Source organism: Parasteatoda tepidariorum, chromosome 2 (assembly GCF_982258835.1).
Source record: "Parasteatoda tepidariorum strain Cologne lab strain chromosome 2, Ptep-v5.0, whole genome shotgun sequence".
NCBI lineage: Eukaryota > Metazoa > Arthropoda > Arachnida > Araneae > Theridiidae > Parasteatoda > Parasteatoda tepidariorum.
The window spans coordinates 7412941-7440116 of NC_141756.1; the positions used below are offsets into that span (position 1 = coordinate 7412941).

At 29.4% G+C, this 27176-nt stretch overlaps 3 protein-coding genes across 9 annotated transcripts in view; 2 read left to right on the forward strand and 1 right to left on the reverse strand.

The window, feature by feature from the left end:
- Positions 1-3646, reverse strand: part of LOC147814400 (eclosion hormone-like) — a 53482-nt gene extending 49836 nt beyond the window's left edge. Inside the window, exon 1 of one of the 2 annotated variants that reach the window (XM_087155581.1) lies at positions 2876-3646. In XM_087155581.1, the coding sequence (XP_087011707.1) occupies positions 2876-2962 (87 nt within the window). In that variant the 5' untranslated portion in view covers positions 2963-3646. The remainder of the gene's footprint in view (positions 1-2875) is intronic. The other variant, XM_087155582.1, reaches the window with a different exon arrangement.
- Positions 3647-6900: 3254 nt separating this feature from the next.
- On the forward strand, positions 6901-21708 carry LOC107444918 (uncharacterized). Of its 2 annotated transcripts, none has more exons than XM_071178103.2 (3): positions 6901-6942; positions 19946-19996; positions 20965-21708. In XM_071178103.2, exons 1-3 carry the CDS (start codon positions 6916-6918, stop codon positions 21430-21432), a joined length of 546 nt encoding a protein of 181 aa, XP_071034204.1. In that variant the 5' UTR covers positions 6901-6915; the 3' UTR covers positions 21433-21708. The 2 variants fall into 2 exon arrangements, with proteins under 2 accessions (XP_071034204.1, XP_087011710.1); XM_087155584.1 differs by lacking the exon at positions 6901-6942 and adding an exon at positions 19235-19377.
- Positions 21709-23461: 1753 nt separating this feature from the next.
- Positions 23462-27176, forward strand: part of LOC147814401 (uncharacterized) — a 129737-nt gene continuing 126022 nt past the window's right edge. For 2 of the 5 annotated variants that reach the window (XR_015431243.1, XR_015431246.1), the window contains exons 1-2: positions 23462-23605; positions 24625-24666. Coding sequence is in view for 1 of the 5 variants with exons in the window: in XM_087156836.1 (XP_087012962.1) it covers positions 23483-23605 (123 nt within the window). In the remaining 4 variants the exon portion in view is untranslated. Of the gene's footprint in view, positions 23606-24624; positions 25358-27176 lie in introns of those variants that run through there. The other 3 variants (XR_015431244.1, XM_087156836.1, XR_015431241.1) reach the window with 2 other exon arrangements.

Below are 27176 nucleotides of genomic sequence, written 5' to 3' on the forward strand. Positions count from 1 at the left end.
AATTTAAAATCATTCCTTTTGTCAAAAAGTTTAAATGTAATATTTTTATCCGCATTAATATTAAGAGTCAAATCTAAAAAATTTGCTGAAGAATTACTATTATTTGTTTTATTAAAAATTAATTCATTTGGATAAATATGTTTTGCTAGAATATCGAAATCATTAAAATTAATAACTAATAGATCATCAATGAATCTAAGAATATATATATATATATATATATATATATATATATATATATATATATATATATATATATACACTACCGGTCAAAAGTTTGCGAAAATTTTGAAATCTACAAAGAAAAGGTTTAAATGCAAATGTTCATAGAACTGCGAAAAATCATTCAAATTCCATGAAAATTTTATATGTTCTAAAGTGAACCCTCTACAGTTAGTTACATATGATCAAATTGCAATACTTTGCTTTTTGCGAACTGAATCCAGCTTTTCATCACGGATTGTTTTTATGGTGAAAATTTTTTTAAAGTTTGAACACTTGCCAAACTTGCAAAAAACAATTTCCGTACTTTTTGTTAACAGACAATAGTTATTTGAACCGTTATATGTAAGCCTTCAAAATTTCAGATCGATTCGATTTTTTTTGACGAAGTTATAGAATTTTGAAAAACATGTGTACTTTTCTCGATTTTTGAGCATTCCACTTATGCTGTCTTTTGGTCTATACATCTTCTACCAAAGAGCTTTTTAATTTTAATGTTTTCTATATCTTTCAAATAATTAATATTTATTATAAAACAAATACTCTTATTCATTATTGTAATTATTATTGTTTATATTTATTGTTTATATTTATTGCTTTTATGTTTTAGTTTTGTTGTGATATTTTTACTTTGTATTAAATTAAAATAAAAAGTTATAACAATAATTACATAAATAATTCTAAAAAAAATAATAGCAATAGTATGAAAAATTTGCATTTTTACTAAACTATTTTATTTACAACAGGTCAAATATTTAACATAGTCTTATTCGTATTTTGTAATTAAATAAATTAACATTTAAATCTTAGATTCCTCGAAAAATCCACCTTTTGCTTTTATTATAGCCTTACATATGCGTGGCTTTCGTTCTAACAATCAAGTGATATAGAGTTCCATTCCTGTGTAAAATGTTCCATAACTGATTTCGATTCGAAATATCAGAGCATAGTTTGTAAGAACAAACAAATTTTCGAATGAAATGTGGCATCCATGAGATATTGTTTTAATTATATTCATAATAAATTCTTTATAATAACAATAATTACAATAATGAATAAGAATATTTGTTTTAAAATCAATATTAATTATTTGAAAATATAGAAAGCATTAAAATTAAAAAGTTCTTTGGTAGAAGATTTATAGACCAAAAGAACGCATATGTAGAATGCTCAAAGATTGAGAAAAGTATACATGTTTTTCAAAATTCTATAACTTCGTCAAAGAAAATCAAATCGATCTGACATTTTGAGGGCTTACAAAGAATGGTTCAACTAACCATTTTCTATTAGCATAAAGTACAAAAATTTTCTTTTGCAAGTTTGGCAAGTGTTCAAACTTAACAACTTTTTTCACCATAAAAACAACCCATGATGAAAAGCTGGATTCAGTTCGCAAAAAACAAAGTATTGTAATTTGATCATATGAAACTAACTGTAGAGGGTTCACTTTAGAACATACCAAATTTTCATGCAATTTGAATGATTTTTCGCAGTTCTATGAACATTTAAACTTAGACCTTTTTCTTGTAGATTTCAAAATGTTCGCAAACTTTTGACCGGTAGTGTATATATATATATATATATATATATATATATATATATATATATATATATATATATATATATATATATATATATATATATATATATATATATATATATATATATATATATATATATATATATATATATATATATATATATATATATATATATATATATATATATATATATATATATATATATATATATATATATATATATATATATATATATATATATATATATATATATATATATATATATATATATATATGTTATTAGGTATATTTCCAATAACTTAGAGAAGAAATTGTTGCAAAAATATATAATAACAAAATTTCAAAAGATTTCAAAGAAATATTTTTATTGACTTGTTTATTGCAGAAGAATTCTCCCTTACAACCCCTGGTATAAAATACAAATATGTGAGATTTATTTTATATGTGTTATTCTCGCTAATGATTATTCGTTAAGGAATAAAATATCATATTCCAAATAATGTGAGATTGAATTAGCGCATCATTTGCAGAAAATTTGTTATGGATATCTGTAATTTGCTAAAAACGCAAACATTCATCCACATTTTCTTTATCAGTTTTTTTTCCCTGCAGAATGTCCACCAATAAAGCGGAGTGTCCACTTTGCAAAACATTTTAGTAATAACAGTAATAACATAATAACATAAGTAGAAAAGCATCCAAACTTTCAGGCTCACTGGAAATTCATTATTTGGAATAAAAATATAAGCATAGCCTCATCTCACATTCTAATGGAGAAAAAAAATTTCATGACAGACATCATTTGAAAGATAAATAATTTCTTTTTTATTAAATAAATAAAAATATCAATAAAAATATTACTTTGGGGATTTTTCCCCCACCCATCAAAATTTCATAACAATTAAACGGTGTTAGATACCATTGCATACCTATTCTACGTGGCTTTTATCTTTGTACTATTACAAAAATCACCTGATAATAGTTTTCTGTGAGTTGAAGAGAAATCAGATACATCATTCAGATTCAAAACTTCTATCAATCGAGAAACTTATAGTTAATAAAAAAGATGCACTAATAATATTTTCGAAAGAGTTTCAGTTACTTTCCCTTACCTTTTTTGTTTCATCCAACAAACTATTCTCGAACCTTACAAGGGTCTTTTCCGTCTCCATGCCAAGAGATTTAAAAAAACTTGGCATTGGAACACGCAATAGCAGGTTCTGTTTCTAAGAAGTATTCACTTTGAATGGACTCGGCAGGCATTTTCAGTATATTTGCGTATAATTTCGCCAACTTATCAACGTTTTCTTCCGTTTCACTTTCTTTCAATGTCTGTGCGACACCATTGGAGAAAAAACGAAAATTTGATTCAGGGGTAAGATGTGAGACCACTTTCTTGGCAGCTATATCGAATGCTTCAAGGATATTTTGAGGGGTTGGTTCTCCTAAAACTTTTGCAAAATCTTAAGTACCCTTATCAACATCTTTAACAATTTCATCTCCATTTTTGTAGTTTAAACAAAATAGTTTGCTAAAATATTTCTGTGGTAGGTATTCCAGCTTTTTTTGCCCAAATATTTACGAAAATAGATCGTTTTCACTTCGAATATATCCAAATAACGTTTGAGATAACGTTTGATTCTTAAAAGGTGTTGGAAACAAAACACATTTTATTATACTGAAATCGTTCGTGTACTTACATAACAATCATAAAATTCAAAAATATTTAAGCCTTGATTGAACAGCTTCAGCTATAAAATCTTCCAGACCATACTAATATCAGTGCAATTGAAAATTTTATATAACTATAAATCCAGTAAATTTCATTCTGTCGAAAATTATCAAGTTTGTTATCTTAAATTAAGCATGAAAGTGAAACTTAATCTAACGAACATTCTATGTTTTGTTTCATTTAAACTAAGCTGTGCTGACTGGTTCTATTTTCTCAGACTTTTATGGCTCATCATTAACTTTATATTTTAAGTTAATAGTTTCTAAAAATCCAACAGTAACAACAGTTTGGGGCGTAACTACCACTATAAATATTAAATACCAATTCACTAGGGTATAAGACATGTTAACTTGATTCTATCTTGAGGCACCTTTTAATAAATGACGGTTGACATAGTCAATTTATAATATCAAACATTGGTGACCTGTGAACGTGATAAGAACTTGCCAATATTGATTTCTGATCCACATCAAATAGTTGATTTGCGTAAAAATATGTACTGCTCGAAGAAAAAAAAAATCCGGTGAAGTAAATAAAGTCTTCCGATCAATAAACCAAAAAATGAAGGGGAAGAAAATAATGAGCGAAATGCTATAAAAGAAAGAAAAAATAATAATAATGAGAGAAATGATATAAAAAAAATGAAGAAAAAATATAATGAGCTAAATTGATATAAATAAATAAATAAACAGCATGAATCAACTAGTGATATTCATTCATCGAATTCAATCACAGATAAAATTCTGGAAGGGGAGTAATGTGACGTAACTACCACTATAGATATAAAATAAAAAATCACTAGTATATAAGACATTGATTCCATCTTGAGGTACTTTTTGTTAGATGACGGTTGACATAGTCGATTTATAATTCCAAACGAGTTCTTTTCTGAAGACCAGCTCTAAAGTTACATAATAACAGAGTAATATTTTTGCATATGAATTTAGCACAAAATTTTTATTATTATTATTAAATGTAAAATGTTAAAATTTCAAATTAAAAACACATTAAATATTAGACTTACTTAACTTAAGAAACAAGGAGTTATTTGTAAAATATGGAGCTTAAGCACTTTTATGTTAGCTTGCGTGCGTAAGATTTGAAGCAACTGCACATGTGCGGGTTAATTTTAAATACTACGCATCTTTACGTTATGTTGGCGTAATTAAAGCTATAAAATCAAAGCTACAAGTACGCGGTTTATAGCTCAAAACATGGACATGGAATGGAATTTAAAGAAATGTATAGATGAAATTTAGAAATTAATCGTGCTATATTACTACTAAATAACCTATGCAGTTTAAAGTAAACTACTGGAAGTTATGGTTATTTGTGGATCGCATTTCTTCAATCCTTCAATTTCTTCAATTTTCGGACACGGATTTAAATAATAAGCTTCATTCTCTGCTCACAGGACAGCAGTTTTACTTAGAGAAAAGCATCTTGAGTCGGTAGAGATTGTCCTTTTGTAAATGATTGTTTTGATTTTGTGGTAGAAAATTAAAATGATATTCCACTACGTTAGTCGTTTTCAACTTAACGGATTTTAGAAAAATCTCTTACTTTCCCTCACGTAAGTTTGATATTTTTTCACGGGCTCATGCGCAATTCACCAGAACTAACGCATGTGTATTAGAAATGCGCATGCACAATTACTTAAAATCTAACGTACAGAATCGTACAGAAGCGTTTCGAAATCACCCTATTATGTGTTTTCTATGGCATCAAAAATTATTCTTCTTGCTAATTTTATGGTTAAATGAAATTTTCCATGATTTGGATTTCTTTAACATGACTTTTAATCTATATATTTGTTACTTAAGGGATAGTTTAAGTAGCGTTCAATAGTTAGTTATACGTGAAGTGTTTATTTAGAATAATTTAGTAATTTTATGGAAAGGAAAACTTAGTTACTAGGTTATTATTTTTATTATTATAATAAGTATTTATTTTTGATTCTTTTTAAAATGACTGCAGTAATTTTAAACATAATCAGAGCAGAAAGAGATGGATTTATCTCATGGCGGAGATGGAAATAATAATAGTTTTAATATTTTTGCTTCCTACTTCGCTGAAATATTCCGGCCTCTTACTTATGATGGTTTGTGAGATTTAATGGCTGTCGGAAAGATTTTAAATTATTACAAAAATTCAGTACACAGACAATTTTCAAAATATCGTGGCTGAGTCGCGATGGCTCAGGGGATAGAGCGTTCGCCTTCCAATGATGCGAACCAGGTTCGAATCCCAGTTGATACAAATTCCCCATCCGGCTTCCACCGATCACAGTGATAACGTGAAATATCCTCAGTGGTAGACAGATCATGGGTTAGAGTCCCCTTGCCGTCAGACTATCCGTGGGAGGTTCTCGTGGTCTTCCGCTCCATGTAACGCAAATGCGGGTTAGCTCCATCAAAAAGTCCTCCACGAGGGCAAATTTCTCCCAATATTTGATCCAAGAGTTCCCTTGTCTTCTGGATTGGATTCAAAATTACAAGGCTACGGAGTTGAACATCAGTAGTCGTAAACCCATAAAATTGGATCGGCTGTTCAAAGACGGTTATAAAAAATATCGCAGCTATCTCTTAAAAATATTTAAAATCAAAATCAAAATTCTTCCAGGAAGGGAAAAGTCGTGAGTTATTTTTCAGTTTGTGAATTCGAGTGTTTTTAAAATTACCTGACTGTTGCACCAACTTGCTTTCATTTCTTTTTACTTTTTCATTCTTTCTATCAGTCGTTATTTTACACCGTGAGTATTTTATAATGAAAAATATTTATGAATTTCTTTTAAATTTTATCATTGAAAGCACGTGTCAAACCTTACAATTCATTTTTAAAAAAACTTCAAAAATTTGACTCGCACATAACTTTTCAGTATTACAAGTACACCGAAACTAATTCCCGTTCATAAATCTGATTGATTAATTATTCTAAACTTTTTTCTTATTTTTAGTAAATATTAATTTTTATTAAGTTAAAAAAAACATATGTTGTTAACAATTTCAAAAAAACATAGTGTCAATTTTGTGGCATTTGTTTAGGAGAATCATATCATTATTTGCGTGATAAACATTTCCTATTTTAACACTCGAATTTTTATAAATTTAATTCTTTGCTCGAACCAAATCCCTCAACTAGAATTAACTCCTAAACTAAAAAATATTCTAAACTAAAATATATTCCTTTAAAATGTGTTTCAAATTCCTCTAGATAAATGTTTTCTTCTAAACAGAGCTTTAAAAAGATAAAATCAATTTCAATTGATTGATTTGATTCAAAGAAAAGACCCACTTTGTTAATGAATATTTAAATTATTTCTCACCGAGTTTTTGAATTTAAAACAGTCCAGTAATAACATTTATATTATTATTTTTGCAGGAGGATTCTACTATACGTATTTTTAGATGGTAGTCAAAAATGAAGTCAAAGAAGTATATTATTATCGTAAGCATCGTAAATTATTTCTTAACCAAGGAAAAAATAAAAACGCTTTCGTGTCACTATTTAAAAAACGATGGTCAATAACACATTTTCTCTCTCCCTGTCCCGTTAACAAAACATTTATTTCGGTTAAATAATTTGGGTAAATAAAAGCAAAATATAACATATTTAGAACATTCAAGTGACTCTAAGGTCACGTGCTCGAAAATGTAAGTAATTTTAAAAATTATATTTAGTAATTCTAAAAATGCTAATTTTTATTTGAGTAGTTCAGTGATCTAAATAAAGTTTTTAAATTTATATTTACTTAATATTTAAAAATAATACAGTCAAGTATACATGTTACGGTGAAACACCGAAATTTGGAGAATGTCGACATTCACCGGTGAATGTCAACATTCACGTAGTCGCTTGGTGTATGTCCGAAATATTTGCTAATACCCTTATTTCTGACTCTCACCGGTGAATGTCAACAATCACATAGTCACTTTGGTGAATGTCAGAAATATTTGTTATATCCAATTTTATATTAATTTATTCGTTAATATTATTATATTTATTCTATATTTTAATACTTACTGACGATAGATTAGAAGAAACATCAGTGTTTGGCGTATCGGGCAAATATATGGCGGGCAATAAATAAACATCAGTGTAGGGTACACCGGGCAGTGGCACTTAACTTTAAAAAAACATCAGTGTTGGGTATACCGGGCAAATGTATACCGGGCAGTGGCACTTGACCTTAAAAAAACATCAGTGTAGGGTATACCGGGCAAATGTATATCGGGCAGTGGCACTTAACCTTAAAAAAACATCAGTGCAGGTTTAAAATATCGAATAATTGTAATTATATCCACGAATAAATACATATCAAATCGAATGTAATAAATATTTCGGACATTCTCCAAAGCATATCGGTGATTGTCGACATACACTGGTGAGGGTCCGAATGTACAAGAATGTAATGAAATATTCGATCTTTCACCGACGTATTTGGTGTTTGTCGACATGCACCGGTGAAAGTCAACAACCACCGATTTCAGTCTTTCGCCGTGACCTATACATATGTGTACCTTGGAAGGCATGCCGAAGTTTATGATCTAGTAGTAGTCAAATGAAATCTCAGAGTATTATGAGCATTTAAGTTTATATCTATTTACTAACTGTTTTATATTGAGGGACATACGTAAATTTTATAACTTTTACTTTTTGCGCTTATTGCCAATAATTTTGAACCTTTAAACCCTAGAGTTAAATAAATTTTTTGCAATTATTCTTGGATTTCTTTCAATAACTATTTATTTTGTTTGTGGTTTGCATAATTAAATTAGTTTTACAACGGCGTTTTTTTTAGTTAGTATGATGAATTGCTCAGTTACTTAAATAAAACTTCGTAATTTAATTTTTTTTCTAATAATTATTAAAACTATTTATAATAATTATTAAATCTATTTATAATAATTATTAAAATTATTAATCATCATAGTATTTAAATAGACCATAGTATAACAATAATAGATCATAGTATAATAATAAATGTTTTTACTCGAGATACAATTTAACTTTTGACATATTTATATTCTTTTACTTAGTTAAAACCAGAGGACCACGTGCGTGTACCTAAAATTATTAGCCTCATGGCAGTATAATGCTTATTTTGCTTATTTTATTTTGACTTATAGAAGTAAAAAAGAAATTCGAAACTGTAAAATATTTTTTTTCTTGCTATTCCTTTGTACTTCAATAGAAGAGGTTATATAATAAGGAATTAAGTAACTATACTTCAGAAAAGGGCCTCTCAAAACTAGCGAAAGTCAACTGCCCGTTAACGCTTCTATATTTTTCCCTGTGATGCATTATAATTACCATTTTTACTGCCATTTGTCTAGAACTTAATAGTTAATTGAGAAAAGATATTAAATATTGTTAAAATGAAGAGATAGATAATCTGGATAATTTTGAGCGTGAGATTTTGTAGTTTATATAATTTTTTATACTTATAAAATGTGTGTTTTCACATAGAAAATAGTTACGTAAAGATGTTTTTACAAATAAATAATAATTTTATAGTCTTTCCATTTTGTTAAAGCAAAAGAAAAATGAAAGTAATTTGATTTCACTCTTTCGAAAGCTAAAACAGTAAAAATTTTATAAAATATACCTACAAGAAACTTGTTTATGACACTGCATATATTTTCCTACTGTCACTTTTATAGTAAGCACAATTATTAGCTTACAAAAATATTCTAAAATATTATAGACCATACTTTTAAGCTGCACTGGAAAATATGCTGCAATTTTACCAAATACCAAATTTGGAATAATAAAGAAAATGCATATGTTGTATTTCATTACAACCTTTAAAATGAGTATTTGTAATTAAAAATGAAGTTATGAGCATCAATTTATGTATCAATATAATGATAAAACCAATGCATGCAAAGAATTGTTGCTTACGTATGACTAAAGGGCAATAAAAAAAAACAACAAAATTCTTGCTTCAGAAATTTAATTCTTTTTGGATTAGGTTACAGTATCTTCTAATTAATTCAAATTTAAAAGTCCAACATCATACAAAATTTTTTTTTATAGGATGGCTAGATGTTTCATTATAAGATATAAAACATAGCAGATCAGATATAATAATTTTAACATAACTAATTAAGCTTCAATATCAAACAATTTGAAACATTAAAATCATTCGACATATGTTAAAAAAATAAACAAAAGTTTTCTTTTCTTACAAAATATTTATTGTAAGAATATTGAAAAGAATTTAAAACTTGTCAAAGATTGATTATGAGCATTGTTCATTAATTTTATCTACTTCAGCAAACAAGTACTCTCCAAATTTCTGAAGCTTTGTCTGGTCACCATAGATGCCCTCATATTTGAAAAACTTAGCTACTGCTATATTAATGGCAGGTAAAGAGTAATAAAGATCATCATTTTTCAATCCTTCGGCAGCTTCGATCAAGTACCGTGCAAAATATTTAGCCAATTTGTCTTCATTTTGTTTTGTTAGTACTCCCTGATTTTTCAAAAAGTGACAAGCTGCGTAGGCGTATGCTTTGAACAATTGGTCTGCTGTAATAAAGCCTCCAACTTTTTCTGCTTCCTGATTAATTTCTTGGGAAATACTGTTTGGTATCATTACATCAGCTGCTTTATTGAAATCATCTATGGCCTTACGTACAGCTCTTTTGAAGTCTTCCATATTTTCATATGACACTGTAAAAAGTTTGTAGTAGTAATCGTCAGGTATGTAACTTCTTACATTGTTTACAAATGATGAGCATTTAAAATCATAATTTTCAGCATTGTCATAAATTTTATCTACTTCAGCAAACAAGTACTCTCCAAATTTCTGAAGTTTTGTCTGGTCACCATAGATGCCCACATGTTTGAAAAACTTAGCTACTGCTATATTAATGGCAGGTAAAGTGTAATAAAGATCGTCATTTTTCAATCCTTCGGCAGCTTCAATCAAGTACCGTGCAAAATATTTAGCCAATTTGTCTTCATTTTGTTTTGTTAGTACTCCCTGATTTTTCAAAAAGTGACAGGCTGCGTAAGCGTATGCTTCGAACAATTGGTCTGCTGTAATAAAGCCTCCAACTTTTTCTGCTTCTTGATTAATTTCTTGGGAAATACTGTTTGGTATCATTACATCAGCTGCTTTATTGAAATCATCTATGGCCTTACGTACAGCTCTTTTAAAGTCTTCCATATTTTCATATGACACTGTAAAGAGTTTGTAGTAGTAATCGTCAGGTATGTAACTTCTTACATTGTTTACAAATGATGAGCATTTAAGATCATGATTTTCAGCATTGTCATAAATTTTATCTACTTCAGCAAACAAGTACTCTCCAAATTTCTGAAGTTTTGTCTGGTCACCATAGATGCCCACATGTTTGAAAAACTTAGCTACTGCTATATTAATGGCAGGTAAAGTGTAATAAAGATCGTCATTTTTCAATCCTTCGGCAGCTTCAATCAAGTACCGTGCAAAATATTTAGCCAATTTGTCTTCATTTTGTTTTGTTAGTACTCCCTGATTTTTCAAAAAGTGACAAGCTGCGTAAGCGTATGCTTCGAACAATTGGTCTGCTGTAATAAAGCCTCCAACTTTTTCTGCTTCTTGATTAATTTCTTGGGAAATACTGTTTGGTATCATTACATCAGCTGCTTTATTGAAATCATCTATGGCCTTACGTACAGCTCTTTTAAAGTCTTCCATACTTTCATATGACACTGTAAAGAGTTTGTAGTAGTAATCGTCAGGTATGTAACTTCTTACATTGTTTACAAATGATGAGCATTTAAGATCATGATTTTCAGCATTGTCATAAATTTTATCTACTTCAGCAAACAAGTACTCTCCAAATTTCTGAAGTTTTGTCTGGTCACCATAGATGCCCACATGTTTGAAAAACTTAGCTACTGCTATATTAATGGCAGGTAAAGTGTAATAAAGATCGTCATTTTTCAATCCTTCGGCAGCTTCAATCAAGTACCGTGCAAAATATTTAGCCAATTTGTCTTCATTTTGTTTTGTTAGTACTCCCTGATTTTTCAAAAAGTGACAAGCTGCGTAAGCGTATGCTTCGAACAATTGGTCTGCTGTAATAAAGCCTCCAACTTTTTCTGCTTCTTGATTAATTTCTTGGGAAATACTGTTTGGTATCATTACATCAGCTGCTTTATTGAAATCATCTATGGCCTTATGTACAGCTCTTTTAAAGTCTTCCATATTTTCATATGACACTGTAAAGAGTTTGTAGTAATAATCGTCAGGTATGTAACTTCTTACATTTTTTGCGAATGATGTGCATTTAAAATCATGATTTTCAGCATTGTCATAAATTTTATCTACTTCAGCAAACAAGTACTCTCCAAATTTCTGAAGTTTTGTCTGGTCACCATAGATGCCCACATGTTTGAAAAACTTAGCTACTGCTATATTGACAGCTGGTAAAGTGTACAAAACGTCTTCTTTTCCCACTCCTTTGGCTGCTTTGTTGAAGTAGCCTGCAAGACTTTTTGCCAATTTGTCTTTATTTTGTTTTGTTAGCACTCCCTGGTTTTTCAAAAAGAGGTAAGCTGCTTTAGTGTATACTTGGAAAAATTGGTATGATGTAATAGTGCTTCCAACTTTTGATGCTTCATATTTAATTTGTTTGGAAAGGCTCTCTGGAATCTTTGCACCTGCTGCTTGATTGAAATCATTTATGGACTCACGTACAGCTTCTTTAAAATCCTTCTTATTTGTATATGACACTGTAAAAAGTATGTAGAAATGGTTGTCCGGTATCTTGCTTCTGACTTTTTTTACAAATCGTGTCTCGTTGCAATCACCATTTCTTACGATTCTAGAAAATATAATCACAGCGAAGAGGAGAGGCAGTAAGCTAGCCATGTTTAAATGATCCCAAGATCTATGTCCTTTGGATGATTTTTGTTGAATGATGTGAACTACACTGAAACATGGACAATATATATACACCAGGTTAACTAAAGAATGATCATATATCATGTAGGATTTGATACACTATCGAAAATTGATCTCACGTTGAAGGATTGTTTGAACAGTTTGTGAAGTTAACTTATGCTAAATTGAATAAGCTCTCGGACACGTACTGTAATAAAAGTAGAATATGATTTATGATTAAGTTGATGAACAAATGTTTTCACATTACTGGACTCATTATTTCATCAAACACTTAGAATAATTTTAGAGCAAATGCCAGATAATATCTTTTTTTCTTGGTTTGGAAGCGTGTAATATTAGAAGTACGTCAGCTAAAAATTTGAATTTGAGAAGTACATTTTTTTATACAACAACTGCATTTGAATATTATTTTGTTTAGATTATTAATTTAAGACTAATATTTAAAACTATTTTTAAAATTTAACTATTTTATTTATCTATTTTTTAAAGTGTTTTTCCGCTATATTTACTTATGATGGCCTCTGAATTCACACTACACTCTATTGTTGCCTTTTAAGACAGAGCTCAAACTTACAGTACAGTTTTTGACTTAATGCAGCTACACCTTTGAGCTGTTTTTTTTTGCTCCAATTTATAAATTTTAAAAAAAATGCTAATTAATTTAACTAAATAATTTTATTTTTTAACCGTCTTAGAACAGCCAACCCAATTGTTTGGGTTTACGACTACTAATTTTCAACACCATATCCTTGTAATTTTGAATCCAATCCAGAAGACAAGGGAACTCCTGAATCTAGTTTTGTTAGAAGCTTTTCTTCATGGAGGCCTTTTTGATGGAACAAACCCGCATTTGCTTTACAAGGAGTGGAAAACCACAAGAGCCTCCCACGGTTAGCCTGACGGCAAGGGGACTCTAATTTATTATCCATCGACCACTGATGATTTTTCACGCCAGCACTGCAGTCGATGCAAGTTAGCTGCAAAATTCATATTGTTTTATAGATATATATTTAGATTTGAACGCTTTTTTTTAGCTTTAACACGCTAATTGTCATGGCAATAAAACTCCTTCTGCGCTCTAGTATCTTTTCTAATTTCACTTTTAGATCCAATGTAGTTCTAATTTCTAATTAATAAATTTAAAACTTATTTTCAAATTTAAATAGTACATCAGTGCTCAAATTCAAATATTTTAATTTAATATTTAAATATTTTGAATTTAAGTATTTACTCAAATAAACTAAAAAAACTAAAAAACTACAACCAATAAACTATAAAATTACCTTATTTCCTATTCTGTTCTGAAGCAGTCATTAAACTTACACTACTCCTACCTTAACTGTTAATTATTTTTAAATTTATGAAACTAATATTTTTATTTAACTTTTGCTTCAATTTTATTTTCAACAAAGTTTTCTTTCTATAATGCACTAATAAGGAAAACTTCAAAATTCGCTCTACACTCAATTCTTTTGCTGTTTATTCTAAAACAAATACTTCACTTTAAAACAGTTCTTACTCTAACTGTTATTTTTTTTCATTCCTGAATTTAAAAATAATTATGAAATTTAAATAATCATTTATCTTTTTTTTCTATTTTTGACATGTTAATGATTTTTCCCAGCTCAAATATACTATTAACGATTACAACAAAATCTCTCTTTGCTCTATAGATTAGCAGTTTATCACAAAACAATTTTTATTTTGCTTCCTAACCGTCATTGAACAGCTGACCCAATGTTAGATGTTTCAACTATCAATGACCAACTGCAGAGATTTCTAATTTTGGATCCAGTACAGTAAACAAGGGAACTCCTGGATCTAGTTTTTGGAGAAATTTGTAATCATGGAGGACATTTTTTTATAAAACTAACCCACATTTTCATTAAATGGTGAGAAAAACCATGAAAACTCTAACCCTTAATTCGTTTACCACTGATGATATTTCACATCAGCACTGCGGTTGTTTCAATTATTGTAAAACAATTATAAAAGTTGATTGTTTTAATTTGTTAATCTTAACTCTGCTTTTAAATTCATTCATTTATATTTACTAATTTATTTTCATAAACTAATTTATTTTCCAACCCTTTTACCAATAATTTGTTAGACTACGAAATTCATACTACACTAATAATTTGTTATAAACAATAAGAAGGCTTTATTTTTTTTAACAGTAACAGCTTTTTAATCTTAATATTTTTAATTTATTAATTTATAATAAATTTTTATATTTAAATATCCTATTGATTTTTTTTATTGCTGATTTCTTTTTCTTTTTTGATAAACTATAATGACCACAAAATGCACTCAACGCTCGTTTGTTTTGTAGTTAACTCTAAAAAAACATTTCTTTAATTATAAATACCCCGCACGATTTAATCCATTTCTAAGCTAACAATGGCTTAAACGAAGCGAATCAAATAGAAATGGAAAGTAAATTTGCATTGACCGTAATTTTGAGGTGATTTTTCGTTTTGTCACTTTCTTTCTCGAAAACTGGTACTGACTATGGTTCACGGGGTATATGGTGACATTCAGTCATGCGTTAAGGTGAAAGTGTCAATAGGAAACAAGTCGCTTTACGCCATAATCTCCCAAGGTGGTTCCTTAGGGGGAAAAAAAACTTCTCTATTTCTAGTGACATAATCGCTGAAGTGTAAAGTATTTAATCTGTTACAAAATGAGAATTTCTTTTATAGATCTTGAAAGAATCAATCTTTCTTTAACTTGAATGCTTTTTTTTTGTCTTATGTTATGATGAAATGTTGTCTATAACTGAAATAAATTCTCGCTGTCAAAATTATTGCTTAAATATTTTTTTAATTATTTTGAATAAAAAATCATTCTTTTTTTTATTTAGAAAGGCTTTGCCAAATTTAGATTTCTTTTTAAATCTCAGAATATTTTTTTCATTTTTAAATTCTGTATGTAAAATGCGCAAAATCTCCAATATCAGGGCCCGCGCTAAGTATTCGTCAATAAATGCGATGCATCGTAATTTTGGCGAATAAAATTGTGTTTAGAAGTATTGGAAAAGGATTTTTTCCACTGGAAAGAGAAATATATATTTAACTCAATCCTTAAAATTATTTGAAAATGAATTTTTCTAAAGTTTAATATTTGGTTGAAACACCTTATAACAGGGGTGGCGAACCTTTATGCACCAACGTGCCAATTTTTCTAAAAAAATTGTTTAATGAGGTCATAGACGTGCCGACAAATAGTTTTGACTTCGTGATTATTGGGTAAATAATAATACTAAATACTATCAACTCAAAACTCTTTGCTTACTACGAAAAAAAAATTGCAATGTCTCAGTTATAAGCGTAATTCAACATAAAGTAACATCAGTGTGACTTATGTTGTTGCAGATTAGATGACAAATAACTTATATTAAGGTTATAAGACGGTAGTTTAAGCAGAACTGTTAATTTTTTTTGCTAGTTATTTATTGTTAGCTTGGGTTTTTTATGCTTATTAATTGCTTTCCTGGCATTAATTGTTCATTTTTTCTGTTAATTTTTTGTGAATATTAAATTAATTGTTAATATGCTTCATAGTGAACTTTGTGATCGGTGGCGTGCCCGAAATATTGTGTCGGGTGCCACAAATGGCACGCGTGCCATTGGTTCGCCATCCCTGCCTTATAATAACAGAATAAGGTGTGGTTGTATAGTATAATTGACTAATTGATGAAAAAAGGATAATGAAAATGACAGTTGAAAATGAAAACTGGATCATAATTACAATGAAACTTTCATTTAGTATTTGTAGAGGTCGAGATAAAAAATTTTATTTTATCCATAATAAGACTTTGTAAGTTGAATAATTAACTTTGAATAATAATGTTAATAAGACCTGGCCATGGGAGATAAATCCCCCAGGACTAGTCTAATCAAAAGCTAATTTAAAAAGTGATTGCATTGTTCCCAACAGAGAGTTAGAAGCATGGGAAGAGATCCAAGATTTTTAATTTATCGAAAAATAACGCAACTGAAAAATAAAGCCAATCGCCCATACTCAATATAAATTTGAAAATAATTTGGCAAAGGCGAATCGTCGTAAAGACTGTGAGAATCAGTATAACCATGTAACTGAAACATTTTTGTGGTAAGAAATAAGGAATAAAGAGTTTAAAATATGTTTTTGTTTTCGATAAAGTGAATAAATGAGTCTTCATTAGTATTAAAATTAAACGTTGTTCATTACATTGATCGATTTGAAAAGAATAAAATATTTTATATTAGCTTTTCATAAGTAATAAAAATTAAATAATTGATTCAATTTAATTAAAATTTGGTTAAGAATGATTAAAAAAATAAGTTTCAAAAATATATAAAAATTTTAAGAGCAGGAAAATATGTAATGCCTATTGTGACATCACACACTAAAGCGTATTTTTGTAAAATTTCTTTTATCCACATTCAATCACAAACTTTCAGGCTACTAAAACAATGATGTTTGAGGAGGATGAAAATTATGGTACCATGTCTTCGGATCACCTTCTGAGAGGTTAGCCAGATCGTCGCAAATAGCACATTTTGCAGCTCTAATGCGACGCATCTAAAGTATTTAGAGAAAATACACAAATGTTCCACTTTAAACTAAAACAGGAGGAGCAAAAGTAAATTAATTATACAGTTCATTATGTTTTTTTTTTAATAAAAAAGTGAGTTTTAAACGAAACCAGCTATTCTTAGCTATGTGTTCATCAGTGACGTCTTTGCGAAATTGTGCCTGTCTTAAAAGTTTCCTTTTTGAGAGAAAGTAATATATATATATATATATATATATATATATATATATATATATATATATATATATATATATATATATATATACAACGAAGAGCCATTACATCATGACCAACCTCCATCTATAACAATGGACTCGCCCAGGTTTTCATGGTTTCTCTCTCAGGAACAATGTTTTCATGGGGCACATTAGGACCCATAATCCTCATAGATTAAACCCTGACTTATGTCAGCTACTTGAATATAGTTGCAGACCAGGTTCACCCATTCATGGCAACAGTTTTTCCTGCGGTGGATGGTGTTTACCAACAGGATAATGCACCATGTCATAAGGGTCGAATCATCGAGGAACATTCCAGTGACTTTCAAGTCATGTCTTGGCCCCCAAATTCACCTGACCTTAATCCAGTAGAGCATTTGTGGTCCTACTTGAAAAACCAAATTCATGCTGCCACGCTACCCCCTCGCAATGTGAGGGAATTGCAGGACCAGTTGGTGAGCGCTTGGTACCAAATATCTCAGACTGCCTTTCAGCACCTTTTGGAATCAATACCATGGCGGGTGTTAGCAGTTTTGAGGGCTAAAGGTGGTCCTACATGTTATTAGCAGGGTGGTCATAATGTAATGGCTCTTCGGTATATATATATATATATATATATATATATATATATATATATATATATATATATATATATATATATATATATATATATATATATATATATATATATATATATATATATATATATATGTTTAGATATAACTTGAACGTTTTTCTTGTAAGTAAATGAGATTAATAAACGTTTTTTTTAACCGAGCACTACCCAGAGAATTCTATAACATTAGCACCCAGCAGAGAATCAAAGAAAGAATAATTCATAAACTTAACAAATTAAAAAATCCAAGAAAATAATGATGTTTGACTTTGATTAATTTACTAAAATATTTTTTTTAAATACGTCATCGCGATTATCCTTCTAATAATTTTAACTGAGTTAAACTACTTGGCTCAGTAAAAAAATAAAAATAAATAAATAAAATAAAATAAAAAGTAATGCCAAAAAGTTTCTTTTTTGCCACGGATGGAGCAGAAGCACATTCTTCAATCCTGGGATGGTATACAAAGTAGGACATGGCATTTTTTTTAACACCGTAAGCACAAACTACATATTATTACTTATAGAATTTTACTATTTCATTTCACGCTAATACTTCTTTGTTTAACTGATCTGTACTGTAATTTTTGACATTTAATTAACGTGCCTGTTGCTGATGTTAAGCTTAAACGTTTTACTAGTAATTCTTCAACGTTTTCCTTTTATGCTTTAAAAATGTTTATAATGGAAATTGGTGTGTTTTCGCAGAGAACTATCGAGAGAATTCTATAACGCAAACACTCTAAAAAGTGTCAAATAAAAAATAAATAAAAGTTTCATAACTTGAACAAATTGAAAAATTCATAAAAATAATAATGGTGGACTTTGATTGATGTACATTTTTTAAACGTCATCACATGATTATCCTTCTAATAATTTTAACTGAACTGAAATCCGCAGTTAAATAAAAAGATAAAAAAAATAATAATTAAATAAAGTGAAATAAAACGTAATGACAAAAACTTTTCTTTGCCACGGGTGGAGCTGAAGCACATTCAACCCTGGGATGGTGTGCAATATTCATAGCATGTAGTACACAGTACACTCTTACTCAGTACATACAAACTACATCTTATTACTTTTAAAAATTACTTACTACTTTATTTTGCACTGAAACTCTTCTGCATTTAACTGAGTTTTTTTTAATATTAGCCTCTATTGATCAAACTTTTGCTTCTTTAACATACAAATGCAATTTTCTACAGAATCTTTAGCATATGCAATTGTATCTTTATTTCATGTGAGACTTAACAGAAAGTTCAGCAACGGTATTGCAAAAGAGGATTTTTTATTATTTATTTGTTAAATGCCACTAATAAATAATGTGAAGGTATTAAAGAAACAGTAATGATGCAATGAAAAAGGCTTTATTTAATAAATGGAGCATTCCACAGTTTTAAAATTCAGTTATTAAGAAACAACAAAATTACGTTACGTGAAAGGTCTTAATCCACTGTTCGGTTGATCGCATGTCTGGCCAATCACTATATAAAAACTTCGTCATCTGCTGAAAAATTATCACTTTCTTTCAATCAGTGTTCATAAGAAAATCATAATGATTTCTCAGGTAAGCATTAATGTTATTTTTTGCTTCCTTATAATTGCAAGCATTTTTTGTAATTTTTTTTAAATATCGCTGTAGTAAAAATACCTATTTTTTGCTTAACTTTAACTAATACTGTAATTGTTTAAATTTGAGTTTTAAATTTAGTTACTCAAAAAATGAACAAAAATTTACATATTTGAAAGAAAAAAAATTTCATAATTTAGTTAAAATTTAGTTTAGTTTAAGAGTATGGAGAGTGATAACTTAATATTTATTTTAATGGCAAACATAACTCATATTTAATTAGCATAAAATGAAAAAGGATTTTTAGGAAAATAGAAATTGCTCAAAATTATATTCCTAACTTGAATCTTGATATACATTTTTCTTAGATTTTTTTTCAGTTTAATAGTCAAATCAAAATTTAAAAAACTCTCTAGTAGTATCAAATAGTGTAATAGCGTAGCTCAAGTGTAATGTAAATAATCAAATCAAACGCAAAAAAATTTTACGAGACCTATTATTTTATTAACAAAACATAGTTTACTTTATCGATGTTTTAAACTTAAAATTTATTTTTTTATTCCAGGTCATTGTTATTGCAGCAGCAGTTGTGGCTGTTTTAGCTAATCCACCATTGGTAATATTTCATTATTAATTTTAGTGGAAATAAGTTTATATAGTTTTTGTTTCATTTTGTATTCCAATATCACAAATATTTTCTGCGTGAATTCATATTGCGTATCATATTTCTTTTCTGATTTAATTGATATTTCCAATAAAATCAGAAGGTATGAACTCAACATTCAAAAATATTCTTGTTCGTAGAGCCAAAAAATTGTCCGATGACCTGCGCGACATCATTGTAACTAGTGGTCACGCAAATGGTGATTGGTCGCCAAAATCGTGATATAGTCGGAAAGTGCTATATCCAGGTAAGAAGAAGGATATGGTTAAACTCTTCTAAGGCAACTGGGTTAAGTTTTTCGCGAGTGTTCTTCTATCATTTACTGCACGTTCAGATTACTTAGCGCTGAACACAGTTAACAACTAAAATGTTTTTGGATTATTTCCCCTATTTTTGTCTTTGGATGCATAGCATTCTAATAAGTATTTGAATGAATAAAGTAAAGTATTATCATGTTCGATAAATATTAAAAAAATAAACTTATGCTGATTTTTAAGCATTTTGTTTTGATTTTTAAGCATTATTTAAATGTCAAATATAAAACGTTTCACTTATTTTCTAAATTAATACATTATAATGAACGAAGGGAAAATAAATTTAATAAAAATTCAGCGTTAAAGAGTTAATACTTGCTCATAAAAATTTCGTCTTTTAAATGTTAGAATTAAGTAAACAAATGATCTGTCTAGTGTTGTTCAATTTGAAATTGGTGTTCGACTGAACAATGTTTATTCTTCAACGTTTAATTTCAACGTCATGATAAGACTACATCCAATTTACAAGATTTGACGCTGTTTCATCAAATAGCATTTCCCATATTTGTAAATATTTTTGTAGAAACTAATGAAACAGACCAGTATTGCTCTAAACATAACATATCAAAAATATGGTTTTGTTGTACCCATCTTCTTTCAATTTAGGAGTACCATGGTCATGCACAGCCATACAAATTTGGATACAGTGTCAAAGATCACCATGGTGAACAGCACAGGGAAGAATCCGGAACCGGTGGTCATGTAACGGGCAGCTATGGATTCACCGATGCACGAGGCGTTCACCGACAAGTCAATTACGTAGCTGACCACGGTGGCTTCAGAGCCGAAGTCAAGACCAATGAGCCAGGAACAGCCAACCAGAACCCTGCTGCCGTTCACCTCGTTTCATCTGCTCCTGCTTACGGTCATCTATACGGTGGATTGGGTGGATATGGATATGGTGGATATGCAGGTCATGGACATGGCCATGCCGATCATGGACCTGGCTATGCTGGGTATGGAGGTTATGGACTTGGATATGGTGGTCTTGGATACTATGGTGCCGGATATGGTGGATACGGTTTAGCCAGTGCCTTGTTAGGTACTCTTCCCTATGCCCGATACGGTTATTAAGTGATTCCTTTCACATATACTTTCTTGTAATTCTTTTATTTGTGACATCTAGTGATATTTTTTGTATGTAGAATTTTCTACGCCTTTTACCAAAGATTTTCTTACTTTTACTACATTTTTTCTCCGTTATTTTAATTTTTGATACTATTTCTTACTTTCAATTTTTTCTTCTTTATTGTGAAATGCTATTTTTCTGTGATATGTTATATTACTGTTTCAAGCTATTCTGTTTTACGTTTTTTACTTTTTTTGCATGCTAATAAAATACAGAACATACCTCTTCTGCTTATTTTTTGTTATGTTCGATTGTCATTCAATTTCAAGTAATTTAATAACATATACCTTAAAATACTTCACTCATGGGCTACAATAGCGGCACAACTCAAAAAATCATGTTTCGAGATAAGTGGGTTTAAAGTTTTCATTGCTAAGGAAAATGCATAAGAAATGCTTTAGTTTGCTTAAAACAAAGATTACCTTCAAGTTGAATTATGAGTTGTTGAGTTTTGCTGCTGAAAAGAATGTATATTTTCATACTTGCACCTGTTATTAGTCCAAAACGCGTGTTTTTTAAGTTGTGCCACTATTGCAGCCCATGAGTGTTTTAAAAAGTTTTGTTTGAGGTGTATTGTTTACTCATGTGTTAAGGTTTCACGTGAGTAAACAAAATCTCGACGCCCATTTTTTCTCCTCCACTTACTCGCTTATTATACTATTCACTTGCTACTAAACTCTGAAGCTATAATTGCTCCATAAGTTTACATTTTACTCCTTTTAACACATTGATATGTTTTTTGTCAAATTTTGTTCTCTTTGTTCTGCTTTATTCATTGGGTTTCATAAAAAGTTTTTAGTTTTCTCGTTTTGAAAAAGCGATATTTTCCTTGACATGTCGATTATTGTCATAATTGCTAAAAAAGCATGATTTTCACAACTTTTCCATCAAAATTTATCTAAAGCTAGTTATTTTATCATGATTATATAAGATTTTTGAAAATGTTTTTGCCTTTTGTTTATTTTACGTATTTACATGAACTTTAAAGAATAGAAAGGAAAACTTTTTATAGCTGCGCATATTCTAATTATGATTTTTTTTTAAAGTGATTATAAATATTTTTAGAATGTTTAAAGTGCTTTTTTTGAAAAATTTGACTACGTACCCTGAAAAAAATATCTTTCAAGATTTAAGGAAATTACATGAACTTCGAAACGTAGATAACTTAGTTCTGTTTTTCAGAAAACTTGTGAAAATATTTTAGATTTGCATTTGTTTTAATTTCAATTTTAATTCAAATAAAACATAATAAAATAAGATAAAATATGTAATTGAAATAAAACTGAAATTTTAACTATTATTGGCATTAAACGCAGAGTTGTAATTAAAACTTGTATGGTTATGTGTCATGGAGCTTCACTGAGCTAGAGATTTGAGTGCGCTAGCTAATAGAAAGTTGTTAGAAATTTGATTGATAGATTCCACTTTCACAAAATACAAATCATAGGACACTGGACGCTGATCGCTGATTGGTTATTTCGCCCCAGATTGATAATAATTGAATAACAGAGTCAAAATCAAAGTACTGAACGTGTTTTTAACTCACTATTTTCGCAGTAATTCGTATCAGGATTTGCAACTCACATATTACCAAATATTTAAAAAATAATCTATCGTAAACTGCACTTTTTTAAATGAAAAAATTTTTTTTTAAATATGAAGTGTTTAGATCCGTTTACATAAAATAAAATGGAGTGCTACATAAAAATTGTCTTGTTCATTGCAGTGTCTAAATATCAGAACACGCACACTTCCAAATTTCAGACAAACTCCTAAAAAATTAATAGTTTTCTGATCCAATTCAAATAACATATTTTGTAATTTTAGTAAAATTTCTAGTTTCTTCATGCGGTCATGATTTCATCATTTATACAAAATTCTTTTGACATATCATACATATAAATTTTTTGATACATAAATTGATTTTGGCACTGAAAACTAAATTCGTGCGTGATCCAATTGAATTGATCCTGGGATTACGATAATTCCCTTTTCATGTTGCGGAAAATGAAATATTTTTATCTACGTCAGTTGACATTTATATTATCAAAAATTAAACTAGTGTTTAAAGTTCTTCTTACACAAAGTTTCAGTACCGTGATTACTATTTTCCATGCGGTAAGTTTAATAAATATATGAAATTATTATTTCTTTATTGAATTTCTGAAAATACATTTATTTGTTTTGAAAGATAGCTATAAAGCAAATTATTTCTTTCAACCCACGGATCCTCATGCTTTTCTAAATTACAATAATTTTAAGTGATTTCAAATTACCTTACGTCAGCTCAGTCAAATAATAATTGTTTGCGGTGTAATATATATTCTATACCAAAAACCATTTAAATTCAAAATTTAAATTTAAAATTATATTAATTATTATTTTAGTTAGTTATGCATAGTTAATAGCTAGTTTACACATCATTGCAATAGTGTTTAATATATACATAAAAAAAGTTTAATTTTCGTAAAACTAAGGAAAAGAACTTATAAAGTGAGTATTAAAAATATATCCGGAATTAATAAATATATACATTCATACCTAAAATCATCCCAAGTATTTTAATTGCAAATAATCAAAAGATATGAATAATAATTTATGTTAGAGTGATCCTCCCTCATTCGCTGCTGCTCACCAGCCCCAAAAAACGCGTAACAATTTTCTAGGGATCATTTCGTCATCCTTACTTGCTTAGATCACACTCCCGTAGACAAGAATATTTGTTTGCGACACAAATTCTGTCAAGATTCATAATGTTAGATTGTTTAGTAAGGCAATATTTTACTTAATGGGAAATTCAATTATTTGAACTCGTGTTTAGCACACAGAGAAAAATAATCCGTCAAAATTACCATACTTGTATGGCAAAGACATTTCTGTTAAAAAATAAACCATAATTCTGGTTGTTAAACCAAAATGTACGGTAATCAAACCATTCATATTTTAACTTTATCGTTCACTATGGTAATGGTTTATCGGAAATTTTGGTTTTAAAAACTGAAATTCTTAATACCATACATTAAGTAACAAATACAGAACTGAAAAGTAAATTTATCCAAGTAAATGCTTTTCATGCCATACTCTAAAGTATCACGATAACATTATCATGTGTGACTAATTTTACAATTTATTTGCAGTTTTAACATGATTGATGTCTATTCTCCGTACCAAATAGAATGGTAAAAATCTTTTTACACTTCTGTTTATTTAAAATAGCGGTTTACTTAAATGGCTCATGGGAGTTAGATGACTATTAGTTGTTTTATATTCTACTACATTTTCGCAGTTATGAAAAGGGATGAATTGGCAAGAATGAAGGCTTCAAAATATTTAATTAAAGTATTTTAATGACACTAAACTCTGATATATTAAACTATGATGACTGTTTTATCCATCTTTTATGTGGTGGCGAGATTTATTGACTTACAAAACAATATGTGGGTTTCTTTGCAAATACAAAGAAAGGCTGAAAAACTTTTTCCAATTTTAAAAAAGGAGGGCACAATTTTTCGAAACACAACAAAAATATGCCGCCAGTGTAATGGCAAGATTCAAACCCATTACCTCTAGTCCTTAGAGTGGTTCAAAGAACATCACTTGGGATTCTTTTTTTTTTTACTACTCTTTGATTCGAACCCACTGCTTCCAATTTAAATAGCGTTTTTTGGAAAGATGAGACTATTGTAAAACATAATTGGAAAATAAAACATTACCATTCCAAGAATTTATTTACTTACTTAATGTTACCCATGCATATGCAGGCTTGTGTACTCATTCATTACTAGTAGATAGGTACTTTATTAACGTCACACTAGAGCTGCAGAATGGGGTATTGGCGAGGGTCTGGGAAACATACCTGAGGATGATCCAAAGACATGCCATCGCAATTTTGATCCTCTGCAGAAGGAATTCCTCCCCTACTTTGTTAGCCCGACAACCTGCGTGAGAAATCAAGCACTCAAGCAAAGTAGAACAGTTTAGGGAGGACCGATATCGCTCACCCTCGCTCCCTACGCAGGTTGATCAAGGTGGTCACCCATTCACACACTGACCGCAGCCAGTGATGCTTGACTTTGGTGTTCTACTGGAAACTGCGTCTTTACTCATTTCATTACAAGCTATGATTTATTATCATCCCTTGTCAAGTTGAGAAGCATATTGCTCATAGTAGCGGGTCTAAATCCCACCGTGTTTCAGGATGCATGTTTGCGCTTTCTTTCTCTGCATTGCATAATCTGTATTTCGACTTGGCAGAGGGAATATAACCCGAGCTTTGTAATGAACACACAAGCCGGTGTATATGTGCATAACAATAATTCAATATAAAAAAAAATAGATCCACGCTGGGTTACGTTGGGATTCTAATCCTCTATCTCCACGTTTCCATTTTAAGATGTTGGGAGAATCTTGACGTGCGACAGTTAAGCTGCTGATTTAGTTCTTCCTTGTCAAGGTAATTGTTCACTTACAAATACGCATTTTTTTACAATTTTAAATGTTGGTATAGGTTAGATTATAGCTTACATAGAAAAAAAATTACAATTGACTTGTAAGGAAAAAAGATAATAATTATTTACTAAATAAAATAGAGCTTATCAAACTGAACATTATTACATCATCTCGAACTTTACTAGCACTGTTAAAATTGCAGACTTTTGGTAAACATTACTAAATTTTACCACATTTTCTACCAAACAGCATGGTAACAAAACCATAATTTAATGTTAATTTTACTGAAATCATTACCAAAGCGCTTTGGTGAAAATTAACGTGCCTTTTGATGTTCTCATAGAGCCAGGCATACGGTAAATTTTACCATATTCTGATAGTTTTAACCCTACTTTTGTTCCGAATGCAATGAAAGTACTTTGAAAAAAATCAAAAATAGGAAATTTTTTAACTGAAACTAAAATTAAGTACTGATTTTTTATTTGCAGCATTTCTAACAGCAGAAAAACAAACTAATAGAAAGAGTTCATTAAATAATATGCTTTAAAGACTCTAACTTCTGAAAAATGGAGGACTTCATGAAAAGTCTGCAACAATGGTTCAGAACTGTGGGAATCGACAGAAACAAAAATGGAAAAAATAACTTATAATACATAAAATAAACTTTGATCCGGGATAGACCAGACTATAGAATTAGCTTTTTAGTATATCCTCTTTCAGATGGTTATTTAATAATTAATATCCATACATAAGTTAAGCAAACAAGAAATTGATTTTCTTAAACTAAAAATATATATGAATTTAACCTACCATACAGAATTATAGTTATCAAAACACCCACACTTATTTTTCCCCAACTAAACTCAAATTTTTGGCAAATTATTTATTTAACATCTTGAAAATAAAACATTTCAAAATTTGAAGGGCAATTTGTGACTCACAAAAGAAAATACGCCAATCTAAAATTCCTATTAAAATAAAGTTAAGTTTAAATAGATCATGGCTGAAAACCTTTGATAGGGTACAAATTAGCCGCCAGTTTCTTCCCCTAGGGTAAAATATGCCCCATCAAAGTTTCACTTCATTTACTTTTGAGGGGAGTCGTTAGGGCATGTAATCAATAATACTAAAAATTGACTTTTTTTGATGTACCTTTTCTATGGAGGGCAATTCCACGAAAGTGTCAACTTTTAAGTGAAATTTTTTTTTTATGAATTGTATATTTTAATTTTAAAAATAT

Excerpts from the sequence above, each read along its gene's own strand:
- LOC107444918 (XM_071178103.2), top strand. The coding sequence starts at position 6,916 with ATGAAGTCAAAGAAGTATATTATTATC. Across the intron at positions 6,943-19,945 it reads CAAAGAAGTATATTATTATC|GTCATTGTTATTGCAGCAGC; the intron begins GTAAGCATCGTA and ends TTTTTATTCCAG. Across the intron at positions 19,997-20,964 it reads TTTTAGCTAATCCACCATTG|GAGTACCATGGTCATGCACA; the intron begins GTAATATTTCAT and ends CTTTCAATTTAG.